Here is a 25,088-nt window from a genome sequence, read left to right on the forward strand (position 1 = left end):
CCTTTAAACAACTTTAAAATCATTTTTCTGGCCAGAAATGTCTTTTCTAGCTTTTAAAATTCGCCTTCCCATTGAAGTCTATGGGGTTCGCGACGTTCGTGAACCGTTCGCATTTTTGACGCAAGTTCGCGAATATGTTCGCAAACTTTTTTTCCGACGTTCGCTACATCCCTATGGAATATGAATAGGAGAGGCCTGAATAGAAAGATGACTAATAAAAAGTAACAATAACAATACATTTGGAGCCTTACAGAGCATTTGTTTTTTTTAGATGGGGTCAGTGAAATCTGGAAAGAATCTAAAACAGACTAAGAGAGCAAATAATGGAAACATTATAAAAAAAAAAAAATAATTAAGATCACTTGAAAAGTTGCATAGAGGAACCACCCCTTTAAGTAAACCACCTAGACTTGTCACAGAATAGTTACCTGGACATATCCAGATAGTATGTGCCATTGCCCTTAGTAAGGCATATCCCATGTGCAGCTAAACTGCAACTCCCAGCATCCTCCCTGCACACACTGTCATCTCTGGCAGACTTGCAGTGGGACAGGAAATATTCTATATCTCATCCCATGTAATAGAAACCAGCTCTATGGGCCAGGCTCAGGGCAATGAACACACATGGGGACAAACATCTGACAGTCTGATAAATAACTTCACTTTCATGTTAATCCTTGTGCAGAACATATTAATACATTGATGAGGAGCAACATTAATGAGCAGCTTATCAAGTAAGGAACCTCTTAACCCAAGATCTGTATCCTGCTGCTTCTAGAACTGGTCCGTATATTAGTAGTATATGTATCAGTGTATCAGTATATCAGTATATTAGTTTATCAGTATATCAGTATATACCCTGATACACTGTATATCACTGATACACTGATATACTGATGTATATCAGTGTATCAGTATATCAGTATATCAGTGTATCAGTATATCAGTATATCAGTATATCAGTGTATCAGTATATCAGTATATCAGTGTATCAGTATATCAGTATATTAGTTTATCAGTATATCAATGTATCAGTGGATCAGTGGATCAGTGGATCATTGGATCAGTATATCAGTATTTCAGTATATCAGTATTTCAATGTATCAGTGTATCAGTATATCAGTAGTTCAGTATATCAGTATATCATAACTCATTTCCCACGGGAAGTCTTTGTCTATTGTTTGCCCGGCAATTCTCACCTCTTATTACTTCCAGATTCCCCATCTGGGCTTTTCTACTGATAGTTATATCCTCCTTCCACTGAGTTTATTGATCATTCTGAAAGTCCCCTATACACAGGGGCGTAACTACAGAGGAAGCAGACCCTGTGGCTGCAGGAGGGCCCGAGAGGTATAAGCCAGAAGTTATAGGGGGCCCAGGAGGTGTAAGGGCCCCCAGGAGGTATAAGGGGCCCCAGGAAGTATAGGCCAGAAGTTACAGGGGCCCCAGGAGGTATAAGGGGCCCCAGGAGGTATTGGGGCCCCAGGAGGTATAGGGGGCCCCAGGAGTTATAGGGGCCCCAGGAGGTATAGGCCAGGAGATATAGGGGCCCCAGGAGGTATAGGGGTCCAGGAGGTATAGGCCAGAAGATATAGGGGCCCCAGGAGGTATAGGCCAGGAAATATAGGGGCCCAGGAGGTATAGGGGCCCAGGAGGTATAGGGGCCCCAGGAAGTATAGGCCAGGAGATATAGGCCAGGAGGTATAGGGGGCCCCAGGATGTATAGGCCAGGAGCTATAGGGGCCCCAGTATGTATAGGCCAGGAGTTATAGGGGCCCCCAGGAGGTATAGGCAAGGAGGTATAGGGGGCCCAGGAGGTTTAGGGCAGAGGGTATAGGGGGCCCACAAGGTATAAGGTGCCCACGAGGGTTTAAGAAGCCCAGGAGGTATAATGACCCATGAGGCCCAATATAATGAGTAATGTTAATATATATTGGTGAAACAGGACAACCTCTGGATATTCTGGGGGGCCTAAGATTATTTTGCTGTGGGGCCCAGTAACATCTAGTAACTCTAGTAACTAATAAAGAAATCTGTTCTGCCTTCATTAACATGTCAACTAAACAGTTTATTATCACTCCTTCCACCAGGAGGGAGAGTGTGACCAAATGATTCTCCTCTGGGGACTTAGAGGGCACTTACCCCCATCACCTGGGGAGCATTTAATATATACAACAGTGATCCCCAACCAGTAGCTTGCGAGCAACATGTTACTCACCAACCCATTGGAGGTTACTCCCAGTGGCCCCAAAGAAAGTGCTTACTTTTGAATTTTGGGGTTGGAGCCAATTTTGGTTGTATAAAAACCAGGTGTCCTGCCAAACAGAGTCTCCTGTAGGCTGCCAGTCCATATAGGGGCTACCAAATAGCTCTCCAACTTATTTTACATGTGAAAGTGGCTCTCAGGTAAAAAAAAGGTTGGGGATCCCTGATATACAAGTTATTTAGCCGTTTTAGCCATTAAAGGGGTGGTTCCTTTTAGTACAATGTAGAGAGTGATATTCTAAGGCAATTCACAACTGGTTTTAATTTTTCATTATTTGTGGTTTATGAGTTATTTGGCTTTTTATTCAGCAGCTCTCCAGTTTGCAATTTCAGCAGTCTGATTGCTAGGGTCCTAATTACCTTAGCAACCATGCACTGATTTGAATAAGAGACTGGAATATATAGGAGAGGCCTGAAGAGAAAGATGAGTAATAAAAAGTAGCAATAACAATACATTTGTAGCCTTACAGAGCATTTGTTTTTTTAGATGGGGTCAGTGACCCCCATTTGAAAGCTACCAGGAAAGAGTCAGAAGAAGAAGGCAAATAATTAAAAAAAAAAAATTAAATAAATAATGAAGACCAATTGAAAAGTTGCTTAGAATCGTACGTTTTATAACATTCGAGCAGTTAACTTAAAGGTGAACCACCCCTGTAATATTAGTGCACAGTCATGCTGCTGCTTGCACAGAAATAGCCCTGCCTCTCTGTTTATTTTATTTGGGCCGAATTCAGCAAAAACACCATTTATCTTACACCCCACACTGTGACCAGCCCTTGTCTGCAGCTTCTATAGAGTGTTTTCCTTTCTAATGGAGCAGCTGCACAGTCATCATACCACCTATAAGGGAAAATCAATCACACATCATATAATAAAATATTTGCTGTATAAATATCACATGGATACATAATATCAGCAGTTCATCTTTCAGCAAGACAATGACCCCAAAAACAAAGCTAGTGTTCTGTATCTGAGAGGTTCTGTGACCATATAAAGGCACAAGGCTGCAGGCTGAGTTATACAGGGAACTCTGAGTATCACTCATGTATTATAAGGAATAATGTACCCCCTACTGTAAATGATAAGGATATTAGAAGTCACTGAGGGGTTGTTCTGTGACCATATAAAGACACAAGGCTACAGGCTGAGTATACAGGGAACTCTGAGTATCATTCATGTATTATAAGGGATAATGTACCCCCTACTGTAAATGATAAGGATATTAGAAGTCACTGAGTGGTTGTTCTGTGACCATATAAAGGCACAAGGCTGAAAGCTGACACAGGGAGCTATTTGATGGTTCTGACTTGTCCTTTAGGAGGCTTTGGATTGTTTTCTGCCTAATGCACAAGGGGCAAAGCCAGAAGGTCAGATGTTGTGCCCCCATGGGACATTTTTTGTACCCAGATCCTTATACACAACATAGTGAGGCATTTACTATATGAGGCCTGTGGTGCAGCAATTCCCAGTAATGCTGAGACAGACAGAGAGCATGCTGGGATACACAGTGCATGAGCAGTAGCCACACATTATATATATATATATATATATATATATATGTGTGTACATACTTTGGAAATAGTCAGGACCCACTAGATACCGTAATACCTCCGGAGCCCCCCATTTGCCACAGGGGCTTCTTTATAGTGATGTGTCTGGATTATGGGCAATATAAATCAGGGCCTTGGTGTAGGAGACACAAGTGGAGATACAAGAACAGCAGTCGGGACACAGTTGAAGAGTTTATTGGACATTCTGTTTCAGGCACATGAGGTAAAAATGAGTGTGTGCCGAGGTCCCTGCTGCATGTTTAGTAATAATTAACTACTCGTCTGATGGACTGAATGTTTGCGCTCTGGCTCTGCCACTCGTTAAAGCTGCGGTAATCGCCCCTCTCTACGATGTACATGCGCCCGCGATAGTTTGGCTCCTCGTACAGCACCCAGCTGAAACCAGTGAAATGGGGAGAAAAGGTAAGAAACACAGAAAGAAACATTTGTGAGGAATAAAATCAATCTTCATAATTAGTTCAGGTTTTTCTGAAGCTTTCCTTCCCATTTCCTCCTACTGAACACCTGTAAATTGGAGGAAAGTATCCTTTAATTGGCTGGCTCTTTGCAGCAGTGTCATAGTCAATCAGCTCCCTGTTAGCAACAGTGTCATAGCCATTCAGCCGGCTGTCAGGAACGTAATCACAGTCAATTGGCTGACTACAAGCAACAGTGTCACTTCCATTCAGCTGGCTGTCAGGAACAGAATCACAGTCAATTGGCTGATTGTTAGCAATAGTGTCATGCCCATTCAGCTGGCTGTCAGGAACAGAATCACAGTCAATTGGCTGACTGCTTGTAACAGTGTCACTGCCATTCATCTGGCTGTCAGGATCACAATCAAAGTCAATTGGCTGACTACAAGCAACAGTGTCATGCCCATTCAGCTGTCTGTCAGGAACAGCTAATTGGCTGAATGATAGCAACAGGATCACACTTATTCAGCTGGCTGTCAGGAACAGAATCACAGCCATTTTTTTTGCGGCTGCTAGCAAATTTGTTGTCACTGTAATGGAGACATAATGCAGCTTACAGTTTTAAGCACTGATAGGTAACTATTGACTCTGCAAATGTTGCACAGTTAACTACTACTGATCCTAATGTTGCTCACATGTGTAATTGCTGTGCATTAGGTCAGGTAGGTACTACAGACCAGAGAGATTGACCCTGGGGTACCATGCTGGCGATATTTAGCAATCGCATTTTATCTCTGCTTCATGCCACTGTGCGGTACTTACGCTCCATCTCCATAGACTTTGCAGGCATTTACACAGTTTTTGTTCCAGCCACGTCCCTGCAGGAAGGGGCAGTCGTCAAAGAACTCCATGCACTGGCCAGTGAAGTTGTTACCCTCAAACAGCTCCATCCTGTAGCGCTCGCCATGCTGGTGGAAACAAATGAAACCCAGAGTTACTTCAATCACCTACAGTGCCAACGCTACAAGTGCCAAGTGCACATGATGAAATCACAGCTGCAATTAGAGACAATGCATTGTCTAACGATGACCCTGTCTAATTGTGTCTATTAATCAAGTATATCCAACCAGTGTCCTCCCAGCTGACCCAAAATTCCCAGTATTAAAGGAGTTGAACTTCCTCTATTGGCTCCTCCCATAGAGGAGCTTCTGAGAAGCATGGCCCTGCCCCCGAGCAGCTCCTCTATGGGAGGAGCCAAATAGTTCAACTCCTTTATTGTAAGAGAGCATAGCACCATTGGCACAGCAGAAACAGCCATGGAATTAATTACTTTTAGGTCAGTTTTTTTGGGGTACTTTCCTGGAGCTTTCTTGCCTAACAGCAGGCAATCACTACCCCCGTGCCAAGAGCCGCCCTAGGGTAACATGATGAGCCAGGATGATACCAACCATTCTGACAGGCCTGCAGGATCCCATGTGATCATTGTGCCCATTCCACCGGTGAAATTCGGGGTACTCCCCCCGCTCCAGGATGTACTGTTGCCCCTTAAAATCAGGATGGTCGTAGCAGATCCAGGCGCTGGTCTCGACCCGGATAGAGTTCACTCGGTTCATGAAGCCCCGATCCTGGAAGTTGTCGCAGTCTCCGAACACCTCCAGCTTCCTCCCCGTGAAACATTTTCCTTCGTAGAAAATGATCTGAGAGATAAAAAGGGAAATTATCAATGCCATAGAGGTTGGGGAAGAAAGTGACTCATTAAACTAAACTAGGTCCTGTAGCTTCAGCTTCTAGAACAGATCCTATTGCCTCTAAGGTTCTAATGATTTCCCACGCCCTCTAAGCTTAGCTTGTCAACAGCAGCCCACTGAGCATGTGCGGTGCCACTGACTCACAAAAGAGGCCTAACAAGATCCAAGATGAGAACTCTGGGAGCTGCTTGGGGGCAACTTCGAAGGCCTACTGTTATAGGGCTACTGAACCAGCCAAAGCACCCAAAGGGGAATACTGAGACATCTTGCATTAGCACATGTTGGGGGATTTACATGGGACTCTAGGGGGGATTGGTTTGGGGGATCACTATGCCCTATGAAGAAATTAAATGCAAACACATATAAGGGCAAGCCAGAGTTCTCACCGTTTGTCTCAAGGGATGTCATATTGATATAAGAACAAGGGACTGCCCAAAAGCTCATCTGGCTGTAGGGAAACCACATTTCCCAGCATGCTTAGCCAACCAGCTGAAGAATCAGGTTGTAGAATAGAGCAGCTAGAGTGCTTGAGATTTTGTATCCCTGCTGTAATGTAAGGAATTGTGGGGAGGGATATTATAACTACCCCCGGTGCCTGCTACAAGTCAGAACTCACTGATTCGGCTGTACTGGGAGCACAACTAATATCCTCTGCTGCTTCATCACGTTCCCAGTAACTGCTCTCTAGTGGGAATGAGGGAGACCCTGCTGCATTGTGAGCTCAGCTTCCATTATAAACTGGTGCAGGGGAATATACTGAAATATATCAGTTCTAGCAGGGCTGTCTTTAAGGGGTGCAAATAGGGGCTTGGGGCTGAGCATGTAGTGGGGCCCAACAGAACAACAAAGGTAAGTAGGGAGAGCGGTGCATTGCTGTTAGAATACAAGTATGGGGTCTGTTATCCAGAATGCTCGGGTTTTTCCAGATAAGGGATCTTTACAAACAGGGGCGTAACTACAGAGGAAGCAGACCCTGCGGCTGCAGGGGGGCCCAGGAGTTACAGGGGGCCCCATGAGGCTCTCATTGATGAGCAATTTGAACATATATTGGTAAAACAGGACAAACACTGGACATGTTGGGGGCCCTAAAATTAATTTGCTGTGGGGCCCAGCAACATCTAGTTACGCCACTGTTTACAAAATTTGGATCCCCATACCTTAAATCTACTAAAACATAATTTAAACAGTAAATAAACCTAATAGGCTGGTTTTGCCTCCAATAAGGATTAACTATATCCTAGTTGGGGTCAAGTACAAGCTACTGTTTTATTATTACAGAGAAAAAGAAATAATTTTAAAAAATTTGAGAAAAAAATTGAGTCTATGGGAGACGACCTTCCCATACTTCGGAGCTTTCTAGATAACTGGTTTCCTGATAATGGATCCCATACCTGTAGTAAGGCATGACAGCCCAATAGGATGTCCAACCTCTGGCCCTGGCTTCTGTTTTTATTAGGGATACACCGAATCCACTATTTTGTATTCGGCCGCACCCCCGAATCCTAAGTGAAAGATTTGTCCGAATACCGAACAGAATCCGAATCCTAATTTGCATATGGGAAGGGGAAAAATTGTTACTTCCTTGTTTTGTGACAAAAAGTCACGCGATTTCCCTCCCTGCCCCTAATTTGCATATGCAAATTCGGATTCAGTTCGGCCGGACAGAAGGATTCGGCCGAATCCTGATGAAAAAGGCCGAATCCCAAACCGAATCCTGGACTTGGTGCATCCCTAGTTTCTATTGAACTACAGCTATCCTATTAAAGATGTTCACATTATTTTTAAGCCCAGCCAAAGAATCCCCTATTAGCACCTCTCTTGTAGCGCCAGTTATAAATGGAGGTTTTAACGCGTACACAGGGGCAGCCTACACCACTGAATGATAAGAGCAGTCTCTATGTGAACAGTATACAGTTAAAGTAATAGATATAGTATAGTTATAGTTGCTGTATCTTCTGTAGGACCATAACAGAACATGATATCACCTTGGCATCTAGTAGTAGTAGTACTTACCTTTCCTGAATACTGAGACATCTTCTCCTGCTGGACAGTGGCCAATCCAACCCAGGACTAAAGTGACAGGGGAGAAAATCTGGATGCCCCCATATATATGACAGTTGAGACAGGGGCTGCTCTCGCGAGGCCGGCGGGACAATGCAGCAGCTATAGGGGCTTTAACATTTCTGCTGGGTAGGCAAAATGTGCTGTATCTGGCACTGCTGATCCCGGGTTTTTCATATACTGTGGGACCCTGAAACAAAAGATCTGCACGGCAGGAATTTGGCTGACAAGGGGAAGCTCTATTTGTATCAGCCAATTCTCTGTTAAATGAGAGTCAATGTTAGGCCCATAGGAGAGGCTATTAATCTACAGAATCAAGTATTGGTCCCTTATATATGTATTTGCTACGTTATGTCCTACATTATATACATTATCCATAGGTCTCAACAGGGAATCACCATCAACAATGGCTTTCCAGTGAAACAGCTGAGGCAAGCAACATGGCAGTCCCGCTCTCACATACAAATGCAGATAGGCATAGAATCTTCTTTACTGTCTGCTAAAAAAAAACATTATATTCTCCCTGTTAATGTCACATACAGACCTTTATCCCTGTGTTTCTATTTTTTATAGAAACACAGGGATAAAGGTCTGTTATCCTTTACTTGGCCTTTGCTTGTCTGGTGGCCTCAAGCAGGGTCTACCCTTGTATGATCAACTTAAAGGGGATATTTACATTAAAACTAATTTATTTTATGGCTGTTCAAATGGAAATCATAGATGTGCTTTTGTAAGCCCCAGGCTGTGCATTCTAAGATTGTCTGAAATTGCTTCTTCTTTTTTTTTTAACGAGGCAATATACGTTTTCAACTTTTTAAAGCAGTTCAGGGAAATCTTGTCATCACTGTGCAGTCATGCTGACCCCAGGGGGTTCTGATCCGCACTGCTACTGACCCTATGGGACTATGATCTTCACTAGTTCTGATCCGCACTGCCACTGACCCTAGGGGGATTGTGCTACTGACCCTACGGGACTATGATCTTTACTAGTACTGACCTTTCGGGGTTCTGATCTTTACTAGTATTGACCCTTCTGGGTTCTGACCTTTACTAGTACTGACCCTTCGGGGTTCTGATCTTTACTAGTACCGACCCTTCGGGGTTCTGATCTTTATTAGTACTGACCCTTTTGGGTTCTGATCTTTATTAGTACTGACCCTTTTGGGTTCTAATCTTTACTAGTACTGACCCTTCGGGGTTCTGATCTTTACTAGTACTGACCCTTCTGGGTTCTAAACTTTACTAGTACTGACCCTTCGGGGTTCTGATCTTTATTAGTACTGACCCTTTTGGGTTCTAATCTTTACTAGTACTGACCCTTCGGGGTTCTGATCTTTACTAGTACTGACCCTTCTGGGTTCTAAACTTTACTAGTACTGACCCTTCGGGGTTCTGATCTTTATTAGTACTGACACTTTTGGGTTCTGATCTTTATTAGTACTGACCCTTTTGGGTTCTAATCTTTACTAGTACTGACCCTTCTGGGTTCTGATCTTTACTAGTACTGACCCTTCGGGGTTCTGATCTTTACTAGTACTGACCCTTCTGGGTTCTGACCTTTACTAGTACTGACCCTTCGGGGTTCTGATCTTTACTAGTACTGACCCTTCGGGGTTCTAATCTTTACTAGTACTGACCCTTCGGGGTTCTGATCTTTACTAGTACTGACCCTTTGGGGTTCTGATCTTTACTAGTACTGACCCTTCGGGGTTCTGATCTTTACTAGTACTGACCCTTCGGGGTTCTAATCTTTACTAGTACTGACCCTTCGGGGTTCTGATCTTTACTAGTACTGACCCTTCGGGGTTCTGATCTTTATTAGTACTAACCCTTTTGGGTTCTGATCTTTATTAGTACTGACCCTTTTGGGTTCTAATCTTTACTAGTACTGACCCTTCGGGGTTCTAATCTTTACTAGTACTGACCCTTCTGGGTTCTGATCTTTACTAGTACTGACCCTTCTGGGTTCTGATCTTTACTAGTACTGACCCTTCGGGGTTCTGATCTTTACTAGTACTAACCCTTCAGGGTTCTGATCTTTACTAGTACTGACCCTTCGGGGTTCTGATCTTTACTAGTACTGACCCTTCAGGGTTCTGATCTTTACTAGTACTGACCCTTCGGGGTTCTGATCTTTACTAGTACTGACCCTTCGGGGTTCTAAACTTTACTAGTACTGACCCTTCGGGGTTCTGAACTTTACTAGTACTGACCCTTCGGGGTTCTGATCTTTACTAGTACTGACCCTTTGGGGTTCTGAGATTTACTAGTACTGACCCTTCTGGGTTCTGATCTGTTCTGGTACTGACTCTAGGAGTCTGCGATTTGCACGCCAGGGGTATATTAAATAAAAATTCATTCATCATTCCATAGCCCAGGAGTCATAGAGTAGCTCTCCGCAAGGCTTGTGCTATTCCTCTTTATATGAAGAATGGGGCACAGTAATATATTTGACTCCTCCACAACTATAGACGGCATTGGAAAATAAACTTTCTTCATTCTCTTTAAAGGAGAAGGAAAGCTACGGAGGCATTTTATTGCCAATAGATTAGCTGCAATAGTGCAAGCTAGAATGCAATATTTATTCTGTAGAATGTTTTACCATACCTGAGTAAAAAGCTCTAGAAACTCTCTGTTTGTTTAGGATAGGAGCTGCAGTATTAATGTGGTGTGACATCACTTCCTGCCTGAGTCTCTCCCTGCTCTGGGCTCAGATTACAGTAGAAAAGGGAGAGGGGTGGGGAAGAGGAGCAAACTGAGCATGCTCTTGCCCAGGGCAATGAGGTTTAAGCTGATGGCAGGAAGTCTGATGCAGAAGCCCATGTGTACACAATAGAAGGAAAGAAATGCAGTGTTTCTTTTGACAGGGGACTCAGAGCAGCACTACTTTGGGGGTTAACTGGTATATGTAGATGGACCTTTCTGATAAGGCTTACTTAGTTTTAACCTTTCCTTCTCCTTTAAAGAAGAAGGAAAGGTTAAAACTCAGTAAGTCTTATCAGAAAGGTCCACCTAAATATACCAGTAAAGTAATGCTGTTCTGAGTCCTCTGTCAAAAGAAACACCACATTTCTTTCCTTCTATTGTGTACTCATGGGCTTCTGTATCAGACTTCCTGTTTTCAGCTTGAACCTCTAGGGCTAGGGCGTGAGCATGCTCAGTTTGCTCCTCTCTCTCCCCTCCCTTCTCTGCTGTAATCCGAGCCCAGAGCTATGAGTGAGCAGGGAGAGACTCAGGCAGGAAGGGATGTCACAAGCTAATATGGCAGCTGCTATCCTAAACAAACAGAGAGCTTTTTACTCTGGTATGGTAAAACATTCTACAGAATAAATATAGCATTCTAGCTTGCACTATTGCAGCTAATCTATTGGCAATAAAATGCCTCCATAGCTTTCTTCTCCTTTAAATTTACATTACATCCGTTTTTGTGTTTTTTTTAAACCACAGCCATTCAGTGCAGTTCCATAGGGTTGTGTTGTGCCCAGCTGAACTGTAAACCACCCCCAGGTTACACAACAGTGTCTCATGAAATAAGCCAGAGCAGAGAATTCAGTATCTGACACGAGATAGTCCAAATGGTAAAATGTCATTAATATGAAATCATCTTGTACAGGAGGAGGGGAGACCTACAGAATATAAACAATGATTATCATGTATGGGAGATGCAGGAGACCATTAGTACAATGGCACATGGGTTTCTTTATAATATAATACATATATATATCCAGGGTTTCTGTAGAAACTGTAAAAGACTCCAAATTCCATATAATACCAGGGCTTTTGATCTAAAGAAATGGCCAGTGCCAGGGGAAGATCTGCTCATTGATTATCTCAAACCATCTCCAGAACTTTCCACCCATCAATAGGACATGGGCAACACAGTCCAACAAGGGAAGGGAGGTTTTACAATAGTCCCTCACCCAAGTCACTCTGGTTAGAGCATGGCGCTGGCCAGGGATGGACCATACCATTTATGGAGCAGTCCTATGGGTTGATTGGCCCTTGGAAAGCCTCCTATATACAGTGTATTTAAAACAAGGGAAAGAGGCCCCTCTATTGTTTGTGTCTAGCACAGGAGCCCCCAGGACTTGGCTCAGGTTTTGGGGGATTTTTTTTATATGTGCAATTCTTGTTTCTTGCTACAATTGTTATTCCCCTTTTATTTTTTTCATTTTCAGAGGGAGTGAGGGTGGGGGGTTCTATCAGAATTAGAATTGATTATAGTTTAAATATTTCTTTATTGCGACACAGCAATGTATATACAGTCAGGCGGACGATAACAGCATTTTTCTGGGAATTCCAGATGCAGAAGAAGGGATAACTTGGTACATTTCCTCAGAGTTAATCCATCAGACAAACAATACATGATAACAGAAAGGCTATGTCTGGATATGTCTGTATGGCCGGCACATTGTATGTAGATACATCAACATTCTCTCAGCTCAGTATATACACACTGGAGCATGGGGAGCACATCCTTAAGAAAGTGACCCACACCCAGCCCACCACCTATAAACCAGGGGTCCTTGGTTAATCAAGCAAGTATCATTTATTTCTTTAGAAAATATCATTTTCTTTTTCAAAATCATAATGGACTTTGTGATTTGTGGGGTCACTGGTGACTTCCTATGACATCAAACCCATCTAGGCTACTGGCTAACAATGACCCCTGCCCATCATGGCCTTTGTGATTTGTGGGGTCACTGGTGACTTTCTATGGCATCAAACCCATCTAGGCTACTTTTGACCCCTGCCCATCATGGCTTTTGTGATTTTTTGGGTGTCTGGTGACTTCCTATGATATTAAACCCATCTAGGCTACCTTTGACCCCTGCCCATCATGGCCTTTGTGATTTGTGGGGTCACTGGTGACTTCCTATGGCATCAAACCCATCTAGGCTACCTTTGAACCCTGCCCAGCATGACCTTTGTTATTTGTGGGGTCACTGGTGACTTTCTATGACTTCCTCACCCTTCAGTATTAACTGGCGTAGAGTAATATTATGGAGACACCATACTACCACAAATAATGACTCCCTAACCAACCAGCAAAGGGGTAGAGGTTCCACAAGAACTTGGTATGTTCCACCCTTTTACACAGTGTGAGAGCAGGGGGAACCCAGAGGACCCCTTTTCATTTGATTTAGCATGGCATCCTTAAACTGAGCAAAGGGAATGAGCTTTTTTCATATACGGCGTCTGAAGAACCAATAAGGATTTTATAAATCACCCCTCAACCCACCTTAAATGCACCAAGAATAGAGAAATGTAGTGTCAGTGCTTGGCCATGTCTACCCCCTGGGTCTGACACAAAGTGGCCAATGAAACCCCTCCAGTACCCCAACCCCCCTCCACAGCCCCTCTATGCAGATCTTTTATATGGCTTATGGGTGACAGAGGAAATTATGTCTAAATGTCATATGGGCCAAGGCCTAAATCACAAGAAAACTGGTCCCTTTGGGGTCACTTTAAAGAATGGTTGGACTATTACGCCAGGGACTGCATGTAAAAATCAACCCCAATTAAACAAACAAAAAGCTGCAAAATAAAAAACCTGAAATTTTAATTCCACCAGCCAATTGGGAGAGAGGAGCAAACTGAGCATGCTCAAGCCCTAGCCCTTGAGGTTTAAGCTGAAAAAATTTGCCTAATAAAAGAAAGCATAATTCTAAGCAACTTTCCAATATACATTCATTAAAGTTTTTCAGTGCCTTTACTTGAAAATAGGAGGAAATTTCACGCTCTTCGCTATAAACAACAAGAAACAAGAATGTCTGAGAAACAGCCGAATGGCTACCGGCTAATGAAGGTACAAAAATATACAAGGTCAGTTACCAGCACAATGTCCAAGAACAATAAACCTCATATATATCTATAAATAAATACACATGGTATTGAGAGAACTCAGAATAAACCAAATAAACAGTGAGCCCTGTGCAGAAAAATGGGACATTGTATTTGCAGTGGGGGTGTATAATCTCACATTTTCCCAATCCCTCCTGCAAAAATGGTAAATACAGCCTACACACTGGGGGGGGTAGTACAGCATTTAGGGGTATATTTATCAAAGAGTGAAGTTAGAGATCGCCACAGTGCTCTAGAGGGAAACAACGTTTCTGAAACGTAATCAAAATAAGAGGCTTCTTGGCAGAGAGACCGGAACACTCAGCAACTGCACTTAGATACATTTGTAACAATTTAAGATAACCAAAGAAACAATTGTAACTATTTAAGATAAGCAGGTCTCTTGGGAGAACTGAAACTAGCAGAAACTTGGCAGCTTATTGGCCTGTGTTTGGGGCTGTCCAGATGCATCCTTATACACAGGCCAATAAACTGCCAATTTGGTCTGGTGATGTTGAGTTGGCAACTTTAATAAGCCCAGGTACCGACACCTTAACTTAGCCACCCTCCTAAATTGTAAGCTTTGCGGTAAAGGAGCCTCTTGTCTCTCTCACTGCCAGGAATGCCATGCAAATGTATTTATATAGTTATGTTTTATTTGCACTGGTATCAGTAGGAAATATAAGGCTATTAGAAGAGCTAATGAAATACATATAAGGCAATGGTTAATGTCACCCTTTATTTCTATGTAATATCCGCTGCCCAGGGATCCAGCTGCTTTCACTTATGATGCTGTGACTTGTGTTTGTTTAGAGCTGCTGCGTTGTCGTTTGTGTTTGGGGACTGTCGCTGTTGCTTCATCACACACAGTCGGGATGTGGAACTAATTGAGAACATTACAAAGTGGAATTGGCTGAACTTGATGCTTTCACTCCTTTCTCTCCTGTCTCAATATTGGCTCCAACACAACTGCCTTGAGCAAGGTTTGTGCTGCACCTGGTGTCCTCTTGTGCTGCTTCCATGAACAACTTGCACCTTCCAACGTGGCATTTACAATTGGGTGCAACTCCTTACTGGGCAGTAGTGATGTGCTGGTCTGGTTTTTCTCGACCCCACACCCGCCCTATATCCGCCCTCCCACCACCAATCCCGTCCGAGCCCAACTTCCGGGACCCACGCCGTAGAGTCCTGCAGCGGGTCGGGTACACGCGGGATATCCGCAAAAACCTGCGGGTTGCGTTTAGAAGTTCCAGGTGCGGGTATACCCGCGGGTCGGCGGTTCTGCGGGTTGTGGGTCGGGCCGTGGGCCTTCTCAATATTGATATTCACTCCTTTCTTCTGGTCACGTCTACTTCCGATGACATAATTTCCAGTTTACAATGACAGCACTTCCTATTTTACGTTTTCTTTATCTGATCACGTCTACTTCCGATGATGTCACTTCCGGTTTACAATGACAGCACTTCCTGATCCTTGATGGTCAACGGGTCCGGGTTGCGGATAAGGTACTTGCGGGTAGGGTCGGGTAGCGGGTCCAAGCAGGTAAGAATGCGGGTTGGGGGTCCAGGTTGCGGATTGCGGGTACGGGTCGGGTCCCAAAAAATGGACCCACGCCGACCCACCGATGATGTTACAAAAGGAGCGGGGCAAGCAGGCGTGTGGCTATAAAAACCGGAACCCGGAAGTTGGGAGCCGGCAGTGTAATGTGCCGGGTGGGGAGAGCAGGAAGAGGAGCTTGACCCGGACCTGCACGACACCCGCAAATGGCGATGCGAGGTTGGCCCAAACCTGACCGACCCATGGGTCCTGCGGGTATCGGGCCGGCACACACATCACCACTTTGCAGAGAAAAAGTGGGGGCAGGGTGCATAGTGGGCAAAAATATCGAGCACCAATTTTTTTTTATAGTTCACACCCCTGCCACCTGATCCGAAATGATGCTTGATGCCTATGTTATTAAAGGGCATGTCAACCCCAAAATAAAAATTTGCCTAATAAAAGAAAGCATAATTCTAAGTAACTTTCCCATATACATTCATTAAAAATTTTCAGTGCTTTCAAAGTAATTTGTAAAAACGTTTGCTATTAAAAGCAGCATTTGCTTAACTCCTGCTTGTTACTTTTAAACAATGTTGCAAACGTCTTGGTTCCCCAGCAAAGTCAGGTCTGTTAATCTGCTGCCTTGTCTTACATTGTATCAACAGTCTGAGCCACCAGTGCAGAGAATAGAAAGAGACAAACACTGCTTTCAACAGCAATACATATACAAATAAATTAAAAACCATAGAAAATATGTAATGAATTTATATTGTAAAGTTGCTTAGAATAATGCTTTCTTATAATAGGCAAATTTTTATTTTGGGGTTGACTTGCCCTTTAATAGGGAAAAGGATAGAAATTTAGGCATCTGCAGTGTGTATGAATAGCACCCAATTTTACTGCTTCCCTGTACTTATTGCCTTCCTTTTTTTTCGGTTCTCAGGAGGGATAAACTGCATCTCCATGGAAACTAGCTGAATCCGAACCTGGTGCTCGAGTGTTAATTTATTAACCCCTGCGGCACTAGAACCAAATCTCATCTCTTCAATAGAACTGTTGGTTCCAATATCACTGTTCTCTATGGCTGAAGGCCTATAAAGTCCCTTAGAGTTTGGTGAGCATTGGACAGTGTCTTTTTTGCTTCATTAGTCTATTGATTCTGGCAGCAAAAGACTCGGAAAATAAAGGGACAATGAGATGATGGTGTTCAGGTTGCACTCTGCTGCCACCTACAGGCAGACTTACGCCTCACCTGGTGAGGAACAATGATCTACTCTAGTGATATGTTTTTTGTGTATTTATTTATTAGCAATTGTCGCACTGTATGTCTGAATGTGCTGGACTAGCTAAGTTAGTTAGTGAGGCCCTATTGCCACTGGTTAGTAGTGCTGCATGTATTAGTTGGCCATTTGTTTTAGATATAGAGTTATTCAGTTTAACCAATACTGTGTGGGCATTATTACTATTTTGTTCCTAGTGGGGCCATCCGTAGGTGCATTCCTGGATCCCACTAGGTGGAGGCACTGTGCTGGTAAGTACCAGGTACCCAGTCTCTCCCAATACCACTGGCTCAGATTTGTCCCGTGCCATCAGGTAAGCGCCACATGTGGAGGGTAACACCGAAAAAGGGTCGTTGAAAGGGTTACATGTCAAACAAACATAGATACAGAGCCAAAACTAGGGGAAGGCAGAACAGGGATGTGCCACGGTGCAAAGCTGGGAGGACACCAGGCATGTACCTTCTCTGTCTCCTACCCCTAGTCTCGGCCCATGTCCCCTCACTGCCCCATAGTCCAAGCAAGTGCCTGTTTGCACGGTCCTTTGTGCGTGTTCGAGGGGGTGGGGGGGCGATGCTGGCAGCTGGGTTTCTTAGGGTGCCTGGCCACCCTGATCCAACACTGGTATATATATAAATTCTAATGGGGTTGGAAAATTGGAAAAACATTGGCATAAACCCAGTGGGCCCCAGGCCCACTCCCCCCAATCGGCTGCCCCTTGTTATACAGAAGGTTTGAGCGGTACCCAAGGTGTTGCATCATGATGCAGAGTATACTTACATACCTACCTCCCAACATATTGGAAATAGAAAGAGGGACAAAAACATTTGGCGCGCGTAGCATTAGGGGGTGTTACCACGCTCATTTTGTAGCCACACCCCTAACTACCATGTTCATTTTGCAAAATTTGGCAGGTTATGAAAGTTCGAACACATTTCCCATGAAAATCGGGACAGTTGGAAGGTATGCTCATGCAGCGGCAGTTTGGAAGTTGAGAGGATGGGCCCTGATGGCTATGAGGAGGGCCCTTTCTTTTGCAGCCCCTGTGGGCCCCCAATGACCCAGGCTAAAGCTGCATTCTATGTACTGCTGTATATTAGAATAACATCTGCCACTGGAAATGATGGGGCCCCATATTAATTAGCTGGCACTGCCTGCCTTGTAGGAGCCTGTCATTTAGTATAATGTATTCATAAGCCTCGTCCATTTAATTCTTGACTGGTTCTGGAATGAGCCCTAAAATGTCCAGGAAACCTGTTATCCAGAAAGCTCCAAATTATGGAAAAGTTTGCCATAGACTCTTTTTTTATCCAAATAATTCAAATTGTCAAAAACAATTGCCTTTTTCCCTGTAATAATAAAACAGTAGCTTGTACTTGATCCCAACTAAGATATAATTAATCCTTATTGGAAGCAAAACCAGCCTATTGGCTTTATTTATCTTCTAGTTGTGAAGATTCAAATTATGGAAAGATCCATTATCCAGAAAGGCCCAGGCCCCATGCCTGTATTTTCAATGTGAATTGTTGGGAAGCATGTATTTTATTTACCCTTTAATCAGCTGCAAAGAGCACAAAGCCTGCCAATCTTTCTTACAAACAAACTGCTTCTTGCCAACAAAATCCATCTCTCGTGCCCTAATAGAAACCTCCTTCGTTACAGTTGAAGTGGGGTGCTTTAGGCTATCTGTGTGCGTTTCTAGGGAGAATGGCGCAATCTGGGGAGCAATGGCTTGAGGTTCATCCAGCAGGGAGCTGCTTGGCACAATAAAACTATTAACATATTGCATTACGTTCTGTTCCATTAAGTTCTACGGCTTATCTGGTGGGGAGTCAATAAAGCAATGAGGCAGGAGAAATGTTAATAAATGAAGCTGGGCCAGCAGGAAATGTGGCTGCAGCCGGAGTAACCGAAGCATCATCACCCACATAACAACCAAGACACGTTAAACACCTCTGTGTCATTAGGGAAATAAATCCCAAGCAATAGGGGTGTATGGAAACACACAAATGTATCTGACTCACCCCCTGTCCTGCGTCTGGCCACAAGTCATTGGTCTTGTTTGGGTGAGCTTGGAATTAGGTGCTGAGATCAGAGCTCACTAATATATAAACCCTCAATATTAACAAAGGAGAAATCACCCAGCGTGTCCTGCATAGCATTTTTTCTCAATTTGCTGTAGGTAAAACGGTTTCAAGATATGAGCAGTTTTTTCACTGCTAATTTAATGAATTTGAAACAACGGCGCCACCTGCTGTTCATTTTGGCTGTCTGAATGCAGTCGATCTAAAGTCACGTGTTATTGTGTGTGCAGAGCGACATAACTTACCTTTTCTAGCGAACTTAATTTTCTACCCACTGTATCCAGCTGGCCACAACGAACAGGAGGTGGCGCTGTTGTTTCACATTCATTTTAGTAGCAGTGAGAAATATGCAAAAAAAAATGAACGGGGTTGTTCACCTTTAAATTAACTTTTAGTATGGTGTAGTGAGAGGTATTCTGAGACAATTTGCAATTGGTTTTCATTTTTTATTATTTGTGGATACATAGCTTTTTATTCATCTCTGGTTTACAATTTCAGCTAGTTGCTAAGGTCCACATTACCCTAGCAACCATGCATTGATATGAATAAGAGAGTGGAATATGAATAGGTGAGGCCTGAATAGAAAGATGAGTAATAAAAAGGAGCAATAACAATAAATGTTTAGCAATGGGATCAGTGACCCCCATTTGAAAGTTACAAAGAGTCAGAAGAAGGCTAATAATACAAAAACTATAAAAAAAAATGAAGAGCAATTGAAAAGTTGCATAGTATTAGCCATCCTATAACATACTAAAAGTTAGTGAACTACCCCTTTAATGGAAATAATGAGACGTTCCAATAGTATTACTAGCAGATATTAGACATCTCAAGGAATTATGCTCTATCCTATGGTTTGTTACCAAATAAAGATAATTAAAGTGTTGCAATACTAATCCCCTGATGGGAAGAAGAGACCAGGGTCAGACTGAGCCAGAAGGACACCAGGAAAAAAACCCGTGGGCCCAGACCCGCTCCCTGCTCAAACCTGTCACCCCTGCCCTGAACCTCCCTCTCCTGGACCAGTCATGAAAGAAAAAAGGTATGGGCGTAGGGGGAGGCAGGCAAGGGGCCCAGAGGGGGCTTTGTGGTCGGGGGGGGCAAAGGGGCCCAAGGCAGCAGTCCCAGTGGGCCGTGGGCCCCCCCCAATCTGACCCTGAAAGAGACCCCCCATTAGCAAGGAATCTGGTGGGAGAGGATATATATTAAATACACAAAAGTCACGAATATCTTGTAAATTATATCCTTATAAACGGTGAGTTCTGATGTCATCAGTTATAAACGGTGAGTTCTGATGTCATTTCTGTCACATGACTCACTGAAATTTGTGTATTATAATAAATAAAGTAGCCCCAGTTGCAAAATATGAGGATATTAGAAGTTACCTCAGAGTTCCATGACCTGTATAAAAACAAGGTCATGAAACCCCTCGGAAACGTATAATATCCTTATATTTTACAAAAGGGGGTACTTTATTCACTATATAATACACAAAAGCCAGAAATATCCTATAAATTATATCCTTATAAACGGTGAGTAGTGATGTCATTTTTGTCACATTGTCTCGCTGAAACTTGTGTATTATAATAAATAAAGTTCCCCTTGTTGCAAAGTATGAGGAAATTAGAAGTCACCTCGGAGTTCCATGACCTGTATAAAAACAGCTGAAACTCCTCGGTGACTTATAATATCCTTACATTTTACAATAGGGGGTACTTTATTCACTATATACAGTACAATATATACACTGCAGCTCTCTGCATTATCTCTACCATAGAACATAATGGCTTTTGGCACGCGATTCGCCCTTTTGTCATGTGTAAAGGCAACAACATGCGACAGTGAGTGTCACCCCATATTTGTACAGATCAGAAATGTGTTCTATAAACAGTCCAGCCTGCACCATATATATATTTACTGTGTATATAAAACAGCCCCAATTATTCACACTCAATGTGACTCAACGATAAATTTGTTTCAGGGTGCTCGGTCAATTGTGAGTATATAGTTGCAAGATGGACCTGAACGAAACGTTGGATACACTGTGATGCACAGAAAAAGATAAATAAAAGATAAAATTGCACAAAATTGGAGCCAGTCCATTTTGCAACTATATATATATCCCTCTGTATAACAGGCCTGTGATTAAAGGGACAGCGCTGTGGAACTCTGGAACATGTCAGTAATAAATGGAACCTTCATGTCAGAGTAAGGGAAGTTGGTCTTTTTCATGTATTCACCTTTAAAAGTGTTTTAGTAGAAAAGGAAACCGATTCCAAAACCTGCCCACCCTTCCAAACATTTACCAGCAATCTCTACAATCTCCTATTTAGCTGCCAACCCCTGTGCTGCTTTGGAACAGCCGCCAACAAAGCTGCCGTTCATCTGACATAATAAAGCATTTTTGTGCTGAGCCACAAGATTTCAGGCCTGAGACTGTGTCCAGATATTAACCTATTGTCTTCCCTTCCCCGGAATTCTTCACTGCTCCTCGTACCTTGTAATAGGGTCTAATGTCTCAGGACTAAGATATTGGAAGTCACTGAGAGGTTATCTATAAGGGATAATGTACCCCCTACTGTAAATGATAAGGATATTAGAAGTCACTGAGGGGTCCTGTGACCATATAAAGGCACAAGGCTGCAGGCTGAGTTATACAGGGAACTCTGAGTATCACTCATGTATTATAAGGGATAATGTACCCCCTACTGTAAATGATAAGGATATTAGAAGTCACTGAGGGGTTGTTCTGTGACCATATAAAGACACAAGGCTGCAGGCTGAGTTATACAGGGAACTCTGAGTTTCACTCATGTATTATAAGGGATAATGTACCCCCTACTGTAAATGATAAGGATATTAGAAGTCACTGAGGGGTTGTTCTGTGACCATATAAAGGCACAAGGCTGCAGGCTGAGTTATAAAGGGAACTCTGATTATCACTCATGTATTATAAGGGATAATGTACCCCTACTGTAATTGATAAGGATATTAGAAGTCACTGAGGGGTTATTCTGTGACCATATAAAGGCACAAGGCTGCAGGCTGAGTTATACAGGGAACTCTGAGTATCACTCATGTATTATAAGGGATAATGTACCCCCTACTGTAAATGATAAGGATATTAGAAGTCACTGTGACTATGACTATTGCCTGCAGTGTGCCCAAAATTGCATTCCTATACCCCCTGAAACATGCAACTACCATCACTGTGTACCTGCCAATCCCACTTCTTGTCATTACCGAAGCTGCAATGTCTGTGTCTAACTGGCAAATGTATGTTGTGTTAATAAACAGAATAAAAGCCTTTTCCTTTCTGGTGAATGAGTGGAAGATCAGTGTGTGCATAGGCAAATGAAGCCAGTGTGAATATGTGTGATTGAGTGTGAGTGTGTATAAGTGAGTGTGTATAAGTAAGTGTGTATAAGTAAGTGAGTGTGTATAAGTGAGTGTGTATAAGTGATTGTGTATACGTGAGTGTGAGTGAGTATAAGTGAGTGTGTATAAGTGAGTGTGTATAAGTGAGTGTGAGTGTGTATAAGTGAGTGTGTATAAGTGAGTGTGAGTATGTATAAGTGAGTGTGTATAAGTGAGTGTGAGTGTGTATAAGTGAGTGTGTATAAGTGAGTGTGTATAAGTGAGTGAGTATAAGTGAGTGTGTATAAGTGAGTGTGTATAAGTGAGTGTGTATAAGTGAGTGTGTATAAGTGAGTGTGAGTGAGTATAAGTGAGTGTGTATAAGTGAGTGTGTATAAGTGAGTGAGTATAAGTGAGTGTGTATAAGTGAGTGTGTATAAGTGAGTGTGTATAAGTGAGTGTGTATAAGTGAGTGTGTATAAGTGAGTGTGAGTGAGTATAAGTGAGTGTGTATAAGTGAGTGTGTATAAGTGAGTGTGAGTGTGTATAAGTGAGTGTGTATAAATGAGTGTGTATAAGTGAGTGTGAGTGAGTATAAGTGAGTGTGTATAAGTGAGTGTGTATAAGTGAGTGTGTATAAGTGATTGTGTATAAGTGAGTGTGTATAAGTGAGTGTGAGTGTGTATAAGTGAGTGTGTATAAGTCAGTGCGTATAAGTGAGTGTGAGTGTGTATAAGTGAGTGAGTATAAGTGAGTGTGAGTGTGTATAAGTGAGTGTGTATAAGTGAGTGTGTATAAGTGAATGTGAGTGTGTATAAGTGAGTGTGTATAAGTGAGTGTGTATAAGTGAGTGTGAGTGTGTATAAGTGAGTGTGTATAAGTGAGTGTGAATGTGTATACATGAGTGTGAGTGTGTATAAGTAAGTGAGTGTGTATAAGTGAGTGTGTATAAGTGAGTGTGAGTGTGTATAAGTGAGTGTGTATAAGTGAGTGAGTATAAGTGAGTGAGTGTGTATAAGTGAGTGTGTATAAGTGAGTGTGAGTGTGTATAAGTGAGTGTGTACAAGTGAGTATAAGTGAGTGTGAGTGTGTATAAATGAGTCTGTATAAGTGAGTGTGAGTGAGTATAAGTGAGTGTGTATAAGTGAGTGTGAGTGTGTATAAATGAGTGTGTATAAGTGAGTGTGAGTGAGTATAAGTGAGTGAGTATAAGTGAGTATAAGTGAGTGTGTATAAGTGAGTGTGTATAAGTGAGTGTGTATAAGTGAGTGTGTATAAGTGAGTGTGAGTGTGTATAAGTGAGTGTGTATAAGTGAGTGTGAGTGTGTTTAAGTGAGTGTGTATAAGTAAGTGAGTGTGTATAAGTGAGTGTGAGTGTGTATAAGTGAGTGTGTATAAGTGAGTGAGTATAAGTGAGTGAGTATAAGTGAGTGTGTATAAGTGAGTGTGAGTGTGTATAAGTGAGTGTGTACAACTGTACAAGTGAGTATAAGTGAGTGTGAGTGTGTATAAATGAATAAGTGAGTGAGTATAAGTGAGTGAGTATAAGTGAGTGTGTATAAGTGAGTGTGTATAAGTGAGTGTGTATACATGAGTGTGAATGTGTATAAGTGAGTGTGAGTGTGTATAAGTAAGTGAGTGTGTATAAGTGAGTGTGAGTGAGTATAAGTGAGTGTGTATAAGTGAGTGTGTATAAGTGAGTGTGAGTGTGTATAAGTGAGTGTGTATAAATGAGTGTGTATAAGTGAGTGTGAGTGAGTATAAGTGAGTGAGTATAAGTGAGTGTGTATAAGTGAGTGTGAGTGTGTATAAGTGAGTGTGTATAAATGAGTGTGTATAAGTGAGTGTGAGTGAGTATAAGTGAGTGTGTATAAGTGAGTGTGTATAAGTGAGTGTGTATAAGTGAGTGTGAGTGTGTATAAGTGAGTGTGAGTGTGTATAAGTGAGTGTGTATAAATGAGTGTGTATAAGTGAGTGTGAGTGAGTATAAGTGAGTGTGTATAAGTGAGTGTGTATAAGTGAGTGTATGAGGGGAGGCAGATACCCCTCAGGCTGATACTTTGGGAAACTCTGACTCATTATTTCCTATGCCGTATGATGGTGTCTGAGCCCAGGCCTGGCAGATGATCCTCCATGAGACGGGGAAGTGAGAGCAGGTAGAACAAACATTCTGTCTCTAAGTGCAGATTATTTAGTGCGTCTGCAGTCCCTTGGGGCGTGGCCCCGAAACGTTGCACATCCGCACTTTGAATTAAAGCAAGGGTTTCCCCTGCAAATAAGCCTTGTGTGCCGGTATCTTTGTTATTTGCCACCTAGGGTTGCCACCTGGCCAGTATTTCACTGGCCTAGCTGGTACAATAGCAGCCAAGGCTGGGGCCGGTGTTTCACCATCAATGTATTAGCCAGTAAATTTGTAATCCCTATTGTTCCGCCCCTGGACTGCCTCAGATCTGCCCCTCTCAGCTCCGCTACTCACCTTATCCAAGCGCTGCAGTCCCTTTTTTGGCCAAATCGGCATCAAAACTTCTTGACTCTACCCCCAAAACGTCAGAACCCCACCCCTCTCTGGCCCGCCTCCACCCTCTACATCACTGGCTGGTAGGGCCAGAACTAAAAGGTTGCAACCTTACCCCCCAATTCCACTGCTCGCACCACCCTCCAACCACCACTGCTGCCACTCACTCCTACATGATCTTCTTCACTAGGAACTGGGCAAGCAGGAAATGTAAATGTCTGTCAGAATCTCTCTTCCAGTCCATATTACAGTTGTGGCCAGTGGCATGCCACCCACGGACTTCTGCCACCCCAAGCCTGGGCCTTTATTGCCAGCCCACAATCCAGGCCTGGGTGAAGCTTATGCCTACAGCACAGTCCAGTTCTCCATAAACCCACAAACCCTCCATGATGCCCGTCATTATTATCCACACATTCTTCTCTACCCTGCCTCCTT

The 25,088-nt window shown here is 43.0% G+C and overlaps 1 protein-coding gene across 1 annotated transcript; it reads right to left on the reverse strand.

Annotated features, from left to right (window-relative positions):
- Nucleotides 1-3,994: 3,994 nt before the first annotated feature.
- On the reverse strand, nt 3,995-8,214 carry LOC108718728 (gamma-crystallin N). The gene is made up of 4 exons (XM_018267120.2): nt 7,993-8,214; nt 5,680-5,928; nt 5,054-5,199; nt 3,995-4,211 (listed from the first exon to the last, which is right to left on the reverse strand). The coding sequence occupies exons 1-4, from the start codon at nt 8,011-8,013 to the stop codon at nt 4,076-4,078; spliced, it is 552 nt and encodes a 183-aa protein (XP_018122609.1). The 5' UTR covers nt 8,014-8,214; the 3' UTR covers nt 3,995-4,075.
- Between the last annotated feature and the right edge of the window lie 16,874 nt (nt 8,215-25,088).

This window comes from Xenopus laevis, chromosome 6L, assembly GCF_017654675.1.
Source record: "Xenopus laevis strain J_2021 chromosome 6L, Xenopus_laevis_v10.1, whole genome shotgun sequence".
NCBI classification, from domain to species: Eukaryota; Metazoa; Chordata; class Amphibia; order Anura; family Pipidae; genus Xenopus; species Xenopus laevis.

Coding starts and splice junctions, on each gene's coding strand:
- LOC108718728 (XM_018267120.2), bottom strand. CDS start 8,013: ATGTCTCAGTATTCAGGAAAG. Junction 5,200..5,679: donor CCTGCAGGCCTGTCAGAATG/GTTGGTATCATC, acceptor TGTTTCCACCAG/CATGGCGAGCGCTACAGGAT. Junction 4,212..5,053: donor AAAGTCTATGGAGATGGAGC/GTAAGTACCGCA, acceptor CACTGGTTTCAG/CTGGGTGCTGTACGAGGAGC.